This window comes from Macrotis lagotis, chromosome 3 (assembly GCF_037893015.1).
Source record: "Macrotis lagotis isolate mMagLag1 chromosome 3, bilby.v1.9.chrom.fasta, whole genome shotgun sequence".
Classification (NCBI taxonomy): Eukaryota; Metazoa; Chordata; class Mammalia; order Peramelemorphia; family Peramelidae; genus Macrotis; species Macrotis lagotis.
Genome location: NC_133660.1, coordinates 96901404 through 96921568, shown reverse-complemented (window position 1 = coordinate 96921568; position 20165 = coordinate 96901404). Strand labels below are relative to the sequence as shown.

Sequence of the window (20165 nt, the reverse complement as noted above, 5' to 3'; positions counted from 1 at the left end):
ATTTCCCCCACCGTATGTTTGTCCTTAGGCCGATCGGCTGAATTGTGTGTGGCGGCTGATGGGCTGAATTGTGGGTGGTTCTCGGCCGGCTGAGCTCGGCCACTCGGCTTCATTCGTTCACCTCTCTCTTGCACACTCAGGCTCTCATATCCTCCGTGCTTCCAAATAATCCCGCTTGGGTTCTGCCAATTTTAGAGAAACTTTGCTTCCAAGGCAAATCCAGAAATGCCTTTTTTTTTCCCGTCACCCACGTGAGAAACGAGGAAAGCCAACAACCAGGTCTTGACGTTTCCTCCCGCTGCTGCAATCTGGAGTATGAGTTGGATTTGTTTTTCTTTTTTGACTTTCAGTTTTGAGGTTCGTAATTTTTTTTTTTTAGCAAAAAAAGTTGGGAGATCAAAGGACTCTCTTTCCTTAAATTAAACCGACGAGGCAGGACCGTTCTCTCCCTCCTCTGCCCCCAACTCCGGCGGGTGCTAACATTAACCAGCAGCTTAGGAAAAGAAACACATTGCCTGTTTATTTGGGGGAGGGGAGCGTGCGATTTGGAGCGAAGTGCTTGGGCTTCTCTCCCCCCGCCCCGCAGGTCCTTGGCTCTCTAAACTGTTACATACCTCATCTTTGCACGGGTGAGCACAGGCTTCACGGGCATCTTTAATCTCCACTAAAATATAAATGGAGATAAATGTCACTGTGGGAGTCTGTGGATGTGTGTTTGCCTAAGTCTATCAAAGCAGCCACATAGGAGGCTGGAGCCCGGCTCCTGTCCCTGGGTGTATGAACAAGCAAGCAGGATGCTAGGGATTGGGTTAGATGCTTTTAAGATTTTTTTTAAGGAAGAGGGGAAGATAGCTTAAGGAAAAGCCACCCCTCCCTCCTCTGCCCCCCTATTTCTCAGCAAAGTGGCTTCTCTCCTCGCTGCAGGACTCTAAGGTCTCCTGGGCGTAGAAATTACTCTCCCTTCTCCTGTTTGTCTCCCCTTTCAGTTCAGATGTGCTGATGTGCAGACCGGATTCATCTTCCAGGAGCAGAAGTAGCAGCAGGAGCAGGAGCAGGAGGGGGCGGCGGCGGCTTGTGGGAGAAGGGATCAACCCCGAGCCTTGGCAGGAGGAGCCACGAGTAGGAGTCGGAGCCGCACCGAGCCCCGGGGGGCATCGCGTTCCTCTGGGAGAGGCCGGAGGAGGAGGAGGGGGAGGAGGAGAAGGAGGGGGAGGGGGAGGAGGAGGAGGAGGAGGAGGAGAGGCAGCCGCGCGAAGTTTGGCTGCGGGTTAACCCGGCCCGGAGACGTTGTGACAGGCAGCGATCGCGGGGCGCTGCGAGGACCCGAGTCGGACTAGGACCGCCTCCCCTCCTCCTCTCCTGCCAGTCCTTCCCGCACTTCCCCATCCACCTCCCTCCCTACCTGCCCGGCCACCCACACACGAGCTCCTTCCCAACTTCTTCCTTTCCAAAGAGGGGGTGGGGACGCACCGAGAAATCCCTTCTCCTCTCCCTTAAGGTTTCCCCTTCTTCGCATGTCTCCGGACACCTAGCAGTCCCAAGGAGCCTCTAGGTGGAGAGGAGCTACTGTCCCTCCCCGCCCCTTCCAATCAACGTGGACTACAGGCAGCTGATCGCCCAGTCCCTCTCTTTTTTTTCCTCCCCGGGAGGAGGATGGGGATGGAAATGCTATCCCAGAGGATGGTCTTGTGGCTGATGACCTCGGGACTGATCTTCGGTGGAGAGCTGTGGGTCTCCTCTGGCTTCGATTATGATTACACTTACGCTTTTCACGAAGAGGAGAAAGCCGACACGCTAGATTATAAGGATCCCTGTAAAGCCGGTAAGTGACTGGTCGCGTCTCCTATGCCCAAGTAGCTCTCCATCTCAGCTTCGTATCGTATTTATTGCTTATTGTTATTCTTATCGTTATGACTTGGAGAGGGGTGACTCACCTGCTTCTTCCCCAAGCCTCCCTGGCTAACGTTCTCAAGCGGAGTGAACTTGGGGACTTTGTTGAACAGGTTCACGGATTTTTTCCCCACTTCCCGGGACCGCATCCCGTTCCCTCCGCACTTGCTACACGTCCTTTTGGTTTACTCTAGATGGAGACCTAGTTAGGACTGTGACAAACTCTCCCTTATCTTTCTCCCTCGCAACTCTCACCCTCCTCTAAGTGATGAAGCCTCACGGACTGAAAAAGGTTTATAAATATCTGCACCTCGGGTCTCTAGTTTCAGAATCTTCAGGGGAAACGTTTCGTTCTATTTTGTTTTATTTCTTCAGCAGACCTCCAATCGTAGCTGGAATACGGGAGCGGGGGACCCTGATGGGAGCTGGATCGGATGGGGATGGAGTGGATGGAGCACTGCAGGAGGGGGTGGGGTGGGAAGAAGTTCCTGGCCCCACTGGGACACTTCTTCGAGGCGCCCACCCGGCTGTAACTCCACTCTTGCAACTGTGGGGATCGCGCCTGCCCCAGGATCCCACAGGGATGTGCTCCCCGTGCGTTCCCACCTTCCCACTCCAAGGCAAAGGAGAGAGGGAGAATCCCTGAAGCTGCTCCTCGGAACACCTCTGGGGACCAGCTTTCATCGCAATTGCAGGAAACCCTGACTTCCCTCCTCTTGCCCAGCGCCTCCAGGTCCTTCCTCCCCCCCAGTCCCTAGCTTCTCGCTGCCGATCCGCCTTTGGGCGCATGGCGGCGCTTCCCTCGCAGGGGCCTCTCAGTCCGAGGAGCCGCACGTGGGGAGGGCTGGGACCACGTGAGGGAAGTTCCCAGGGGTTCATCCCCTTCACTAGTGTCAGCACCCCTGCTTCCCCCGCCTTAGTTTTGGGTCGGGAGCGGCTGTTGGTGCGGCTCGCTGCAGGGATGCGACCTGGCGCGCGCCCCATGGGGAGTGGAGGGAGATTCACAAAGAGGAGGTTCAGGAGACTCTGGTTCTTGGGATGACCCTGGTGTTTGGAAGCTCAAAAGGCAGCAATGTGTCATCTCCCAAGAAGGGCTCTCCTCCCTCGTCTGTGAGATTGCTGTAGGAGCGGACGACGTGTAAGCGAGCCCTACACCCAGCATCCCAGGGCAAAAAGGTTCAGTGCGCGCCCTCCCGGGGGTGCCCTACAGTCACAGGGACAATTCTGCGGTGGACCACCGGGACGGATGAATGAAAGCACGAGATAGGGTAGAGAGGGCTACAAATTCCTTTAGATGCTTTTTCCCTTTTGACGTAGAGATGTTTGATCTGAAAACTCTAGCGAGGATAGAACATAAAACAAGCACAAAAATCCCTTTTCTTACTGAAGGCGTGAAAGGTACCAGTCTTCTCCCCTTGCGATGTCATTCATGCAAAGATGGACCAATACAAACCTGAGCCCCCTTGTGTTGTCTATTGAAGTCAGAATGATATTTCCTCAAGCCAGCTGTTCTGCCCTTTTTAAAAAAAGATGGTTGAACTTCTTGCCTCAAACGAAGTTTTTTTTCCCTAGCTCTGTATCCTCCCCCCTCCCCTTTTCTTCCTACTTCACTGTTTGGAAACATAGATATCATCTATTTACCAAGAAAGATGCAGAAGAGAATGATTCAGCAAAGAGTGAGCATCAGTTTAATTTGCAAACCCATAATCTGGTTTCAATATCATTTTATAGGCTTTAAATAAAGTCAAGTAGAACTTTCAGATAATTGAAAATGATGTCCCTTGTTAGATGTTTGACAGGACTAATTGCTAACTATATTGTGAACCAATGATTTTCTAGGAAACTTTTAAAAATGCTACTGTCCTCTTGTGGGAGGGCTTAACCATCTCAACACCAGAGAAGTTCTAGGAGAAAATAAGGCATTTTTTTCAGATGGAAAATACGTTTTTCTTAATATTAATTCCTTTTGTAAATGAAATGACAGTATCAGCAGAAATGTCAAAAGAGTGGCAAATATGTTTCAAGGAATTCTCTTGTCTTAGAAATTCATCTTTCATGATATTGTTTCCAGAAGAGGTTAATCCCATTTGAACCAGTACTTTTTTCTATTTCAGGGCATTTGTAGTTTTTGCAGCCTAATCTTTGGATTTTGTGTGGTTTGCAGAAAAAGGTGGCTGTGAGTATTTCCCTGAAAATGATCAGCTAGAAAAGATAGAAGAAAAACTGACAAAATGAAACAGCTGGAATAGTGCTTATATTTGTTTTCCTTGATACCATTTTCTTGTGGTAGGATAACATTGAGTGGTAACTTCTGGTGCTTAAAATAAATACATCTGTGAATGGATAATTATTTTGGCCAGAAGGATGACTCCTACCCCTTCTTTATCTGAGGATTTTATTTATTAGTTTTTCTGTTTGTTTTTGAGTGCTACTGCTGTTATTTTGGAGATTGTTGGAGCTGAGAAAGGAGTTGGTCACCCTTTGGATTTCTTTTCTTTATCCCCACTGTGACCTCTTTGGTGGAATGATGAGATGAGGTTCTATTCTCAAATGTCAGCTGAAAGCCAATGGCCCTCCCCAGGAGCACTGTAAAACAGATGAGGAATAGCAATAAAAGAAACTTTGGAAAATAAAAAATACAATTAGGAAAAGAAGTGGTATAGATTGTCATATTTTTAGAACCATTAATGTTCATAAATTCGTAAAATGGTGGAGGGGAAGGACTGGGAATCCAGGAGAGATTGTGATAGGCTAAAGTTTAACTCCTAGAATCACTTCTGGACCTATCCTTTGAGTCTTGGAATTCAGAATGGGGCTTTTAGTCTATCACTTTTGGAGCACATGGTCTGTGGGGAGGCCTGTACTCTTAGTACTCTTCAAGGAATAGACTAGTATTTCTAGCAACTGCACAGAGTCCTGACATTGACTCCACTATTAACTACCTATAAATTCCCATACAACTCACTTAAACTTCCTAATCTTAATATTCCTGAAATCTAGGAAGAATTTGACTGGATGATTAAAAAAATCCCAGCCTAGTTTCTAGAAGTATCAAAAGTAGGAGTCCTTTGGGTAGTTACATCAGGGAATCCCCAAACTTAACCTAGGCCACCCAGATTCCCTGGATATCAAGTTCTAATTGTTAATTGATAAATTTTTCACCTAATACATGGGAATCTGTCCAATAGACAATTTTTTACTTTCTCCAGGAACCAGGTCCTTGAGGGCAGCAAATGAATGGTTATCTGTGTTGTGTTGATTGCCTAAATGTACTAATATACTGTATTATCAGTTGATTCTTAACTCTGACCAAAATTAAATTGAAAATAAAATTCAATAACAAGATTCTTTCAAATTGTTTTAGAAAAGATTCTGAGAATGTTCCAGACCAAGGTTGTCAAACTCCAGTAAGAAATGGATCCTTGTCTTAGATTGACTAAGTAGATTGACTTAGAAAACCACAGATTAGCATTATCTATATTATATTGTATTTTTATTTATTTTATTAAACATTTCTTAGTTATATTTTAATCTGGTACTCAGAGTTTTACTGTGCCATCAGGTCTTTGCTCTATGCTGATGACTTGTTGCATGAAAATGCCTCTATATTTTTAAAGGTTATGCCAACCTGCTCATAAATCTTCTTGGACCTTACTCATTTTATTAATAAACATTTGTTGAGTACCTGCTATATAGGGATGAATTATATCTCCCCTCTCCAGAAAACCTTACCATCAGCAAAAAAAGAATCTCTGCCTACAGGGAGCTTACATTCTATTCTATTGGAATTTAATACAAGTAAAATTGAGAAGGGATTTGGGGGGGGTCATCAAGATAAGTTTCACAGAGTAGGTAGTTTCTGAGTCGAGCTTTGAAGGAAGTCTAGGATTCTGATAAGTGGAGGGGAGAAGGTATTATATTCCTTATATCATGGGGATGATTTGCATAAACAGGTATTGGTTCAAGTTTGGAACAGAATTCTCATAGGTATATAAGATGAAATGAAGTCAAAAAGATAAATAAGAACCACAGAAATGGAGAGCAACTGAAGGTTTTTGGTCATGGGAATAACATGGGCAAGCATGTGCCTTAGGAAGACTGTTTTGGTAGCTTTGTGAAAGATAGATTGAAGAGAGTCTAAAAGTAAAGAGATCAATGCTAAGAGTACCAATATAGTGGAGACAAAAAATAGGAAAAGTGGCCTTGTTATCCTTTCTTCATTAAAAGATTAAATAATGACAATGAAGATCTTAAAATATCTATTTTTTGTTCATTTCAGTCATGCCTGACACTTCATGACCCCATTTGGGGTTTTCTTAGCAAATGTATTAGAGCAGTTTGCCATTTCCTTCTTCAACCATGAGGAAATCAAGGCAAACTGGGTTAAGTGACTTGCTCAAAATCACACAGCTATAAGTTTCAGGGGTTAGATAAGATATATATATATATATATATATATATATATATATATATATATATGTACATATATATATATATATATATATGATAAACATAAAATAATCTACTTTTCTTTATAAAATTACCAAGGATTAAGAGAAATAATCTTTGTAATTCTGACAAAATGTATTGAATGTTGGATAATCACTTATCAAGGACTACAAGAGTTCTATAACAAAGACATCCTTAAAATGATTTTGAGAGTAAGCAAGGAATATCTGAATTAAGTGAGAAAGATCCCCCCCCTTTTTAAATTTAGTTAAGCTTATATAATAAAAATGGCAACATTTTTAAACTAAATTATGGTTGTTGGAAAGATTCAAGTATTTACTCAGAGGTATCGAAATTTCTGTCTTGAGGACTGGTCATCCTAGCTGCCCCTGATAATTGACCACTAGTTTCTAATTTGGTATTTTACCACAATAGAACATGAATGATTGGACTAGGAGAAGATCAGATTCCAATTTGCATAAATGGAGGAAGTGTCCACACCAAAGAAATTACTATTTCTTAAAGACTGGAAAAAATTTTTCAGCAAGGCCCATTTAATGAAGTTGATGCCAAAGCTAAATAATCAACTGAAGATTTTGTTTAACTTATGGAATTTAACCATAAAGTTCAAACAGAAAAACCTATTGGTCATATGGAAACTGGCTTGAAATGATAAAATTGTGGAACTGAAAAAGATCCATGGGGTCATCTAATTTACCCTCCTGAATCCAGGATGAAAGTTTTAATTTATAGGGAGGAATAGTTCCAGCATGGATGTGGTAGAATTTCTAACTGCCACCTTAGAGAGATTGGACCCTCAGATATTGCCAGTCAGAGTAGAGGCCTATCTGAAAGGTTGGAATCAATGTACAAAAGTCAGAGAGTCTAGGCAAATATCTTGGACTCTTTCTCCCATACATATACTTTTCCTTTCATATTATTATGAAATTTAGGTGGTGCAGTGTATAGAACACTGGAGTCTGGAGAATGGAAGGGAGTTCAAATCCAGCCTCAGACACTTGCCATTTACTAGCTGGGTGACCTTGGGCAGGTCATTTAACCCTGATTGCCTCACATCCAGTGCCATCTCCAGCCATCCTGATTCATATCTGGCCACTTGGAGGAGAAAGCGAGGCTGGTGACATAGCACAGCACCCCCTCACTGAAATCCAGCTCTTGCTTATGATAGTCTTCAAGAATGAAGGACAAACATCATTATGTAATCTGATTCTTCTAAAGTCTTGAGGGACTAGGTCTCTAAACCTAATAATAGAAAATTGCATTTACATAGGACAATATTTTAAGGTGCTTTTATTGTTTTTCTCATAACAACCCTGTGGAGATAGTCATATAGACAAATCCCAGGACTTTGTTCTTGACCTAGTAAGTGGGACTCTTTCCCCTATACTTCCCAACCTATTGTTGGTTTTGGATCATATTACTGAAGGGAAGCAAAGAGAGGTTTCTTGTAACATTGCATGTCTCTAAAGGCACTGTTCTACTGATGATTAGTTTATGGGGGTGGGGGTAGAGGGAGCCAGTATGCTAATTAGTCTATTGTAGCAGAGTGATTCTTAACATATGAAATACCTCAAATAAACAGACTGGGTAAGCAAGATAGTTCTGTATTAATATGATAGCTTGTTCCTGAGTTTTTTTTTTTTTTATAAAATTGGAATTTCCTTCATTGTCAATTGGTACAGAGTGATGGATGGGATACATTTTTAAGTGTGTGTACCTTTTTAATAGGGAAGCAGAGTAACAACTTTTTTTTTAAAAACCAAGACACCTTTTTCTGTGCTATTAATATTGATATAAAAAGAGTTTTTTAAAAATAATTATGACCAGGATCTCTTTTATGTTATAGACAGCATCTGAATATTAGATAAAAAAAGTCCTCTCTCCTTCCTGCTCTCATGAAGTCTCCTGAGCAGCAATTTGCCTTTTCTGCAGGATAATATAGACCCAATTTCAAAATTGTTATCTTATAGTATTCAATTAAAAATTCAAATTTTATTGAAATTTATAGGACAAATTGTGGTATAAATTAGACAATTTTTTTCTGGCTATTTCATAGAATCCAAATTGTCTTCTTGTGATTAATGTAGGGGAAGTTTAAAATATGCTTTTGTGAAATAAAAGCTTCATAGCAAGACCCTTGGTCCATGTAGATTAAGATTCTGTCAGTAGCCCTAACTTTTTCTGTTATCCATGATATTCGATAATATTTAATAAGGACCTATTACGTGGAAGGTAGTGTTAGGTGCTGAAAACTGAAAGACAAAAATGATGGAACATATATTTGACCTTGAAGGAAAGGAGAAAAGTTAATAGAATCTGGCCAAAGAAACATGTGTATAGTATTCATTTAAGCTAGGGAAGATAACATTAGATAACGTACAAAGATGGGGGTGGGGAGAGAAAGGAATAAGAATTTCTTTCCATCTTTCCAAAAAGCTCAGTGCTTTTTCAAATATGCTATTACAAATGTCTCATTTGATTCTTACAATAACTTTTCTAGGGAGGTACTATTTTTGCACTTATTTTATTGATGGGGAAACTGAGGCAAACAGATCTTAAGTGTCTTGCACAAATTAAGTGATGACACAGCAAATAAATGTCTGGGGTCAAACCTCAGGTCTACCACTCTATGCACTGCTCCATCAGATATCTGATAAGAGAGATGAGATTAAGACTATGCATATTGAGCAATCTCTTGTGGTTGAGGCATAGAGTACTTTAAGGGGGAAAATAAGGGAAAGGGAAAATTAATTTACTGATTGGAAACACTGAATACTAAGTTAAGAAGTTTCTATGTTAAGATGATGTTTGTCCTTTGTTCTTGAAAAATAGCATGACATCAGGGAGGTGATGCACATAAATTGGATTTGAGTGAGGGGATGCTGTGCTAAGTCACAAGTCTCACTTTCCTCTCCAGAACTGAGTCCAGTGATCAGATATAAATCAGGATGACTGGAGATGGCTCTAAATGAGTGGCAATCAGGATTAAGCGACTTGCTCAAGGTCACATAGGTAGTGTCAAGTGTCTGAGGCTGAATTTGAATTCCCCTCCCCTCCTCCTGATTCCAAGGCTAGTGCTCATAATAATGGGAAAGAAGAGTTCTTGAATTGAAAACTTTGATTAAAGTAGTGCAATAGGAAAATTGCTTAGGTTGTTATGAAAAATGGTTTGGAAAGGGAAAAGACTAATAGAAGAAAGTGCAGTTGGAAGATAGAACAGTATTGGAGAAGCATAAAAAAAATGCCTAAATTAGGATAGTGGTAGTGACAGTAGATGAGAGGAAACCAACATGGGAGAGTTATTATAGAAACAGAATTGATGGGAAGTGGCAAGGTGATTGAATTTGGAGTGAGGAGAGGAAAACCACTTGAATTTCAGAGTCTTTCCCCTCTTAAGCTAAACTATAGGTCTGCCATCCATTAAATTGACAAGGCTTCCTTGAACCTGCTTATATTTTCAGCCTTTTGCAGGAATAAATCACATACCATCTCTGGGCTATATAGAGCACTTCCTTGTCTTGATCCTAAAAGTCTTTTTCACACTTCAAAGGATGCTTCTATTTTCAGTCTTTTAGGAGAAGTGTGACTTTAGAAGGTGAGCTTTGACTTTAGAAAGATCTGAGTTCAAATTCTGTCAATGATCTAACTGGAAAGGTATGTTGCATTCATGCCATGGGGGTCATTTAATGCCAGTTTAAGTAGTTTATATATTTTATGATAATAGGAAAGAATTTTCTTAAACTCTCAAGACATTGCTCCATTCTTAAAGCACTAAAATTACAGATCAGTTGCTGTTTAAAGGAATTCGTTGATGAAATCACAGATCTAGCTCCCCAAATTTCTAGGATTTTGTAAACAAAATGTGCCCTCAAGCTAATTCTTCCTGGCTTTTATAGCATTTAATCATATGCACTCCTTAGCTTTCTCCTTTCAGATTGAAGATAAATTTCTTTTAGTTCTTTGATCCTCTTTTTCTGACATCCAGTCCCTAGTCATATTCGACCAATGGAATAAACTTTTATTAAAAGCCTTTCATTTGCACAGCATCATCTCAGAAACTGATGAAACAACAAGTTGTGCCCTAAGTTAACACTGATAAGTATAATGCCAGGTAAGATATGATTGGCACAAAGGAATGTTCCAGGCCAATTGTTCTAGAAAAGCTTAAGAAGGAAGAAAACATTTTGGGGGAAGGGAGGACTGAGTATGGAGTGGGTGGTTAGAGAGGCTTCACAAAGAAGGTGACACCTGCAGCCCTCAATAGCAGAGATGAGGAAGGAGTGCATTCTATGTGAATATGCAGAGAACATGTTGTATTCAACTAGTCTAATTTGGAGAAAACATAGCTGTTCTATGAAATAAGGCTGGAAAGGTTGTTTGGTCCCAAATTGTGTAAATACCAAGTTAAGGAATTGGAAATTGATCTCAGAAACTTATCCTATACCAATTATATTAACTGGTGAACCTCCCCTGCAGTTTTTGGTACTTTTATACATGAAAAAAGGTTTGACTGTGCATGCCCTCTTCTATCTATATTTTTTTAAATTTTTTTTTGCAAGGCAATGGGGTTAAGTGGCTTGCCCAAGGCTACACAGCTAGGTAATTATTAAATGTCTGAGGCTGGATTTGAACTGAGGTTCTTCTGACTCCAGGGCAGTGCTCTATCCACTGCACCACCTAGCTGCCCCCTATCAATTTTTTTAAATTGTAATAATGGTCCAAATATCGGTCCCCAGGGTCTTCATTATTTAGATTTCTCTACCCAGAGAAACCTTCTATCTTTATCTTCATTTCTATCTCCCAAATCCTATGGTGGCACAATATTTATAAATACACTTTGATATGAGTTTTTGATTGTCTAAATATATTCAGCACTATGCTTTTTTCTCTCAAGTGTCTCATAAGTTGAATGATTTCTTTATAGAAAAAAACACATCACTTACAATCAACTTTTCCCTTTATATAGATGATACATTATGGAAGTGATAATTAACCTATGTGTAACTATTTTTTTGGCTGGTATTCATTACATTTTGTCAGTCCTTTGGGACAGTGGCTTATTTTAAGGATTTATGATGGTTTGGAGGTAGTGATTACAGTTGCATCTTTGAGTAATTCAGTCATACTCTCAGGTGATCTATTGTTATTAATTTTGTCAGATAAGGGAAGTGAAAGGGATTAAATATTCATAGGATGCTCATCAAATGACAAGTACTGTATACCAAGCACTTTATAAATATTATTTAGTTATTTGATCCTTAAAAAAAATTTTTGAAATAAGTGCTCTTATCCCCAATTTACATTTGAAAAAACTGAGCCAAACAGAGTTAAGTGATTTACTCAGAATTACATAACTATAGTAACTTTCTTTGGCCAGATATGAACTCAGGTCATCTGAGTCCAGCTCTGGTGCCTTTCCACTGAGCCACTTAGGTTCCTAGATAGGCCTAGAACACCATATTATTTGCTGTCTAGTAATCATAGAAGATAGGATCATACATTTGGAGTTAGAAGGGACTTTAGAGTTTCTTATTCAATCTTCTAATTTTATAGATGAGGTTGGACCAGAGACCTTATGAGCCAAGGTCATATAAGTAGTAAATGCAAGGAGCAGGATTCAGTCAAGGCCCTTTTACTCTAAATGACATATTCTTCTTCCTTTTCCATGTTATTATGAATCAAAATATAATTTAAGAAATGGAAATATCATTAACATTCAGCTTTAAAAAAAGAGGCACACAATTAATCTATAATCGGATGTAATCAGTCATTGAGGACCCTGCTGTCTTGATTTACAAAATTCAGAACTCCCTTGCTTCTTAGAACTTTTGTGATTCTCTACATCACCTTTAGGTGTGAGCTAACAGCTGTGAGCTTTTAATGAAGAATCCATGACTTTTTTCCCTTTGGGGTAGAGCTGTAGTGACATGGAGGAACTGTTACTTCAGTTACTTGGAGAATTTGAGAGTACTCTCAGCTCTCAAAGATACAGAGTCACCTTTGTCTGAATGAGAGCTTGGAGACTCCTCTCTCCTCCTCCATCTTCTTTGATCTCTCTGCTACTGTCAAAAAATAGTTATTTAGAGATTAAAAAATCATAGGTCTAGAGCCAGAAATGACTTTAGCAGTCATTTGATACAATAAATGAGGAATCTGAAAGAATGATAGTTTAATATCTTGCTTAGACTAAGAACTAGTATTTGAACTCTATTTGGTCTTCTGAGTTCAAATATTGTTTTGCACCACCCTGCCCTTTTTCTTTTTTTTTTTTTTTCAACTGTTTTCTCTGGTGACTAGTTGGCCTGAAGTCAGAAAGACTCATTTTCTTGAGTTCAAATCTGGCCTCAGATACTAACCTTGTGACCCTGGGTAAGTCACTTAGCCCTGTTTGACTCAGTTCCCTTATCTGTAAAATGAGCTGGAGAAGAAAATGGCAAACTACTGTAATATCTTTGCCAAGAAAACCCCAAATGGATCATGAACAGTCAGATACAACCGAACAAAAACTATAAAGAAAGTTTTGTATGATCTTAGCTTCCCAGCATCATAAAAGACAGAGGCATTGGGGAAATGGAGCACAACATACTTTCAGTCCCAGAAAAATGAAGAAGGTAATTCTCTTGTTTAGTTTTAACTATTGTTAGCCTTGAGAGTAGGATATTGATGATTTAAATTTGAAGACATTGTGACCTGGCTAATGGGATACTTGCTTGACTTTGTCCCTTGCAATAACGTGCTAATTCTGTCAACTAAACCATTCTCAATAACCCATCTCATACATTTCTATGAAGAAATCCTGGACCTAGTTGGCTCTGGAGGAGTGAGACTAAGGACAGTGACTTTGCACAGCCCTGCTTCACTTAAATCCAATTCACTTGCAAGTTGAGACATCACCTTCCTGATGTCATTGATCTTCTTCTAGAATGCAGGACAAACAACAACAAAGAATACAGATTGAGTATTTGAAAGCCAAAAGGTAGCTAAAGTTGGATTTGTCTTTCTTCAGTGTATTATATAAGTGATATAAATATTTATTGAAGACTAAAAATATTTGGGTCAACTCATTGATATAGTGACAACACATACATCAAAGGGCTGTGCCAATAAAGAAAAAAATGGTTCAAGCATGTTTAAGAATAAATGAACTTTTCTCCACGAAATCTAATTATATGTAAGTTAACACATTCCTTCAAGTTATACCTTATAATCAGGCTATCAACCCTACCCACTACTTTTCTATAGTACTAATCATCTGTTCTCTGCTAAATTCAACTGCTTTTTCTCAGTCCTCATTCTCCTAGACTTTCTTTCAGTTTTTTGACATTGTGGATAGCTGGTCCTTCTCCTACCTGTCTGCTCTTTTTGATGTTTCTTTTGTTGTTCCATTATGTCTCTCCACCCCATGAGTCAGTGGTTTGCCTAAAGTTCTGAGTTTTGTCTCATTTTTTTCCCTCTGAACTCTTGACCTTGGTGAGTTCATCAGTCCTCACATGCTTCATTATATGTCTAGTCCAAATCTTATTCCTACAATTTAATCCTGTATTACCAGTAACCTGTGGGCATCTCTATTTGGATATCCCATCAGAATCTCCAACTTGGCATATCGAAGTGACTCATTTCCTTTCCTCCTAAATTGCACCTTCACTAAACTTGCTATTTTTTTCCCCAAGGCCAGCAACCTCTTAATCACCCTGTTTATAACTTAAGAGTGTATTGTCCTTGATATTCATCTCTCCCTCAGTACCCAGTCTCCTCATTTAGTCAGCTGCCAAGATGTTAATATTCTTCCCTCTCAAATCGATCTTCTTTTCTCTGCTCGTGTTCCTCACCCCTTTGCAGACCTTCATCACATCTTCAATGTGTTGTTTTAAGTTCCTTCTGATTTTAGTCTTGCTACTTTCCTATCCATCCTTATTATGGTTGCCAATGTTATTTTTCTAGGGAACAATTTTAACTATGTTTGACTGTGTTCTCTAAAAATTCTCCCATGGCTCCCTATTGTCCATAAGTTAAAATATAAACCCCATCAGCTTGGCACTTATGGCCATTGACAATCTGACTCCAACCTCCTTCACTAGTTTTACTCCCCATCATGTACTTCATGCTGCTAAAGCTGTTCCCTGAATTGCATCTACTATTTTATGCATAGGCAGATTTCCTGTAATAGAATTCATTGTTTTCTCTAGGAAACAAGGAATGCTTCTTCCTTCGAGACTTATTCAGGGGTTAAGTGGTCTTTGAAACTCTCCTTGATTATTTCCCCTCTTTATTCTAATTGTCAATAATATCTTCTCTACTTAAATTATCTGATTTTATGCAATTGTATAAATGTTGTAATCCTTTGGTAGAATATGAGCTACTTGAAGGATCAGATTTATATCATCTTTGAAATTTTTGTGTCTAATACATAGCAAGCACTTATTAAATAGTTATTGGATTGAATTGGAATGGAATAATTATTTAATTGGATGGCTGAATTTTCATAGACTTTACTATGCCATTATATATATATACATATATATATATATATATATATATATATATATAAATTTGTTAAAGAACATTGTCCATGAGTTTTTAAAAACTGATCTTTTGCCCATTCAAAGTAACCTTAGACAATATAAAATACCTGGGAGTCTACCTGCCAAGGCAGACTCAAAAACATTTTGAAAACAATTACAAAACATTTCTCACATAAATAAAATCAGATTTAAATAACTGGGCAAACAGCTGCTCATGGATCGAGTTAATATAATAAAAATGACAAGTCTACCAAAGCTAAACTACTTGTTTAGTGCCCTACCAATTAAAATTCAAAAAATTACTTTAATGAGTTAGAAAAAATTGTAAGTCAATTTATATGTAGAAATAAAAAGTCAAGAATTTCCAGGGATTCAATGAAAAAGTACAAAAGAAGGTGGCTTAGCCTTACCAGATCTAAAATTATATTATAAAGCATCAGTCATCAAAACTGTCTGGTATAGGAAATGGAGTGGTGGATCAGTGGAATAGACTAGGTGCAATAGCAGGAAATTATTATAATAATCTGCTGATTGATAAACCCAAAGAGTCTAGCTATTGGGATAAAAATTCTCTTTGATAAAAACTGTTGGGAAAATTGGAAGTTAGTATGGAAGAAACTTGGATTAGACCAACACCTCACACCCTATACCAAGATAAGATCAAAATAGATACAGGATTTAGATATAAAAAAACAATATTTAAAAGCAAACTAGAAAATCAAGGAGGAGTTTACCTGTCAGATCTATGGGAAGGGAAGCAGTTTATGACTAAGCAAGAAATGGAGAACATCATTAAAAACAAACTAGATAATTTTGATTACATTAAATTAAAAAGATTTTGCACAGGCAAAAGCACTGTAACCAGGATCAAAAGAAATGTAGTAAATTGGTAAAGAATTTTTACAACTAGTATTTCTGACAAAGGCCTCCTTTCTAAAATATACAGAGAACTGAGTCAAATTTTCAAAATAAAACAATCCATTACCCAATTGACAAATGGTCAAAGGATATGCAAAGGCAATATACAGATGAGGAAATCAAAGCTATCCATAGTCATATGAAAAATTGCTCTAAATCAGTACTTATTAGAGAAATGCAAATTAAAATATCTCTGAGGTATCACCTCACACCTCTCAGACTGGCCATTATGACCAGAAAGGATAATGATCAATGTTGGATGGAATGTGCGAAATCTGGGACACTAATATATTGTTGGTGGAGCTGTGAACTCATCCAGCCTTCTGGAGAGAAATTTGGAACTACGCCCAAAGGGCAACAAAAATGTGCATACCCTTTGATCCAGCAATACCACTACTGGATCTATACCCTGAAGAGATTATGAAAAAGGGTAAAAACATCACTTGTACAAATATATTTATAGCAGCCTTGTTTATACCCTAACATCAACCTTAATGGACTTGCTCATTCCATCAGTGCAACAATCAGGCACAATTTTGGAATACCTGCAATGCAGAATACCATCTGTATCCAGAGAAAGAATTGTGGAGTTTGAACAAAGACCAAAGACTATTACCTTTAATTAAAATAGAAACCAACATTATCTTCTTATGTAATTTTGCTATCTCTTTACTTTATTTTTCTTCTTTAAGGATATGATTTCTTTCTCATCACATTTAACTTAGATCAATGTATACCATGGAAACAATGTAAAGACTAACAGACTTCCTTCTGTGGGGGGTGGGGTGGGAGAGGGAAGCAAGATTGGAGAAAAATTGTAAAACTCAAAATAAATAAAATCTTTCTTTAAAAAAATGGTCTTTTGGGAACTTTGAAATTTGTATTTTGACAATTTTGGTTTTGTTATTTCTTTCATGTCTCTTGTCAAGCTATGATATGGATACTAATGTATGCCTTTTGAGGTTCATGACATGAAAGCTTCCCTTGCTACTTTTTTCTGTTTTGGGTAGTTTTGTGATTTTTGATAGTGCCTAAAGTTGAAATGACAAACAAAACCAAGGTGGTGGAATATGCGAGTAAATGTTTTAAAATCTGGCTCTCTGAAAAAAAAAGTTTAATTTATATTATTAGCATTTCCCCCATAATTTTTTGAAATTCAAATAATAAACAACAAAAAGTAAAGCAAGCCATCTTTAGAGGTGCAAATGTTCACACTGAAAATTTGACAATCATTTCCCCAGAGATAGAGTTATCTCCAGCATACCCCTGGGTGTGGGAGTTGTTTCTGGAAATCCATTGGAATCTTGGCATTAAAACAACTCAAGAGATACCCTTTAAGGCATAAGATCAGTTTTTCCTGCTTTGACACCCAGCAGAGATCTGTCTATAAATTCCTAGCATGATATACAGTAATTAAACATTTTTAAATTTTTTATTTGGTACATCAGACTGCTGTGTATTTCTAGCTATTTGGGATGCCCATACTGTATGGAAGTCAAAAGTTTGAATACATTTTTGTTTGTTTTGGACAATAATTTATATAGGAGAGAGCCTTCTTGAGAAACTGATTTTTTATACTTAAGAAATGTTTGTTCACATTGCCCTTTTATGTATTTTACCTTAATTAATCCTCTCATGTTAGACCTTAGAAAACCTCTACATGAATGATCTCTTCTGTCTCTGTAATACAAGACTGGCAATTAGGTTAGTGGTTTCTATGATATTGGCATCTGTCCTAAAAGAATTTCTTTAGCAAGCAGATTCTTTGATATATTAAATACTATCAGATTGTCCAGCAGGTTATTTAATAATATTATTAGATAAACTGTTTCACTGGTACTGTATTTAGAGCCTTAACTAAACCATATTGTGCCTGTGATCAGAATATAAAATTGCTTCTATCATCAACCCCCAGTCTTAATGCAAGTCATAATTGAGAGTAGAAGCATATTATATAAAATTTTCTGTGCTCCTCAGCTTTGCATGACTTGTCTCTTGTTCTATATCCCTGTTCTGGCTGCATTGAAAATAGGTGATGTGCTGCTCTAGAGAAGTTTAAAATCAAAATATGAATGAATATCCATTGAACACTTGTAACATACATGAAATAAATGGAAATCTATAGAACTAATATGATTTAGAGAGATCATTCTGTAGGCACAAGAAAACCCATACTGTTTGCTATGTTCATTCTGGTGGATTAAAATTTTGTTTACATGTTCATCACCATCACCTATACCGACTGCTGACTTACTGCCATCGATGACAGATAAGCATGTGTCTCTAGAAGAACAGGGTCTCCCAGATCACTGACTACTTCCCATCCAGTCCCCACTACCACCATTCAAGGATCCACCTATATGGAGAAGGAGCCAAACATCATCACCATCTGGTGCCCAGTTAACACCCATAAGGATATCTTGTTGAAGCAGTAAGGGCATACATTCTGGGGAAGAGACAAATGTATTTGGGGGTATGGAATTCAATTTTCTTCATATTTGCTGGCTGATTCAAACCATTACCACCACTACCACGATCACCACTTCTCCCCAAATAACAATGGAGACAATCCAGGGCCTTGATGACAAGAGTTCTTCAGCCCATCACTCCAATCAACATCCTAGAAAGTAAGTAACCCTGTAAAGATAGGATCTGGCTACCACTTCTGTGGTAACCGAAGTCTTGAAGAGTAAGTTCTTACCACCCAAATCTTTTTAACTGTCAAACAATTTAACACCAGAATTAGATTTTTAATCAGAAAATTAATTTTAATTAATTTTTAAATATTTAAAATATTAAAGAACATGTGTTATCTCATGCTATTCTATCTGACAAAGTTGAAACACTTTTTTCTATTTGTTCTCTTCCCTAGAATGTCAGCACAGTTATTTGAACATTGTAAGTGCTCATTCATTCATTTATCCAGCAGATAGGATTGAAAAACAACTATTCCTATTGTGACTGCTGAGATTTTTGTTTGATCTGATACAATTTTACTCCTATGATGTGTTATATGATTCTGCCTTGGCTTTATAATTTTTGCTCTCAGTCAAAAGGTAATTGATGTGTATCTATACCATATTTATTATGCCTATTTACTATGGTGTAGTTACTGATAAGAGGTAGTTTGATCTGGCATAATGAAAAGACAGTCACCTTTGAAATTAGGAAGATCTGGGTTCAGATCCGGTCTTTGACATACCATGATTTTAGTATGTCATGATTTTGTGACCCTGTGCAAGGTATTTAGTTTCTCAGGGGCATTGGACAACTCTGACACTGAAGTTGCAGACAATTGCAGATCTATACTGAGAGGAGGAGTTTCCTTACCAGGAATTCTAATTTATCCCCAAAAGGAGGTCTCAGCCCAAATAAAAAGAAAATGACTGATAGCATATGTAAGTTGAAATGGACAATTCATTGCAACTAGTTTGTAGAAGCACTTTGTAGATATCAAATTATTTGGAAGTATGTATTCTTTGGTTAGAATTGGTCAGCTGTTTGAATTAGCAAACTATTATATATATTAGTATTGGGTTTCAAAGTTATTTTTCAAAATATTTTACCTTTATTTTAGTAGTTGCAACTTCTCACCCTCCAACCCCATTTTCTCAAGTGATTTAAATGTACAAGTTGTAGGTTCTTATTTTTCCCATGTCAGCTCTTAGTGAGCATTGAGAATATATTCTTGTGAGGGGACCTCATACAACCAGTGGTTGATTGGCTCATCCTCTCCTCACCTGTCACTTGAGTTTTTAAAAAATAAATATGATGTATTCAGTTTTACTCTAAAAAAATTTCCATTTGGTTGGTTGGCTATAATGATTACCATGGCTGTCAGCAGTAGGTCTTTCCCTGAAAGTTGAAAGGGGAATGATTAAACATTATTTATCTCGTACTCTTTCCAAGTCTACAGAGGCCTTGCCACTAGACTGCAGCTGCATCAATCCCCAGAACTCCCTCCTCTCATTCTACTGTCATCAGCACTGAATGCAATTTGTACAAACTGTACAACTGTACTTAGCTCCCTTCACTCCATTTATGGTGGAAAATTATTTTAAAATGGGAGAGGGTATTCCAGCACACAAAGCATATATCAATAGAAACCTACATAGTTGTGTGTATGGAGGGGGTGGGAAACTGTCAAGCATGTTAGTATTAGGATCAGTTGTTGCTTTGTTGGGAATACTTTGTGGAAAAGATGAGTTTTGGGTTGAAATTTAAAGGAAGGGTGGAACTTTGCATGGCTTCATGGATGGGAAGGGACAAGTTTTTTTCCAAGTGTGTGGGCCAAAGCTCAGAGGCAGGACTTAGGGGAGGAAGTTGGCTGGCTTAATTCTGATATTTTGGGTCACTTTTTTATAA

At 38.4% G+C, this 20165-nt stretch overlaps 1 protein-coding gene across 2 annotated transcripts in view; it reads left to right on the top strand.

Moving 5' to 3' along the window:
- Positions 1 to 1295: 1295 nt before the first annotated feature.
- TLL1 (tolloid like 1) overlaps positions 1296 to 20165 on the top strand; it is a 292559-nt gene continuing 273689 nt past the window's right edge. For both annotated transcript variants that reach the window (XM_074229005.1, XM_074229006.1), the window contains exon 1: positions 1296 to 1822. In XM_074229005.1, coding sequence (XP_074085106.1) covers positions 1654 to 1822 — 169 coding nt within the window. In that variant the 5' untranslated portion in view covers positions 1296 to 1653. The remainder of the gene's footprint in view (positions 1823 to 20165) is intronic.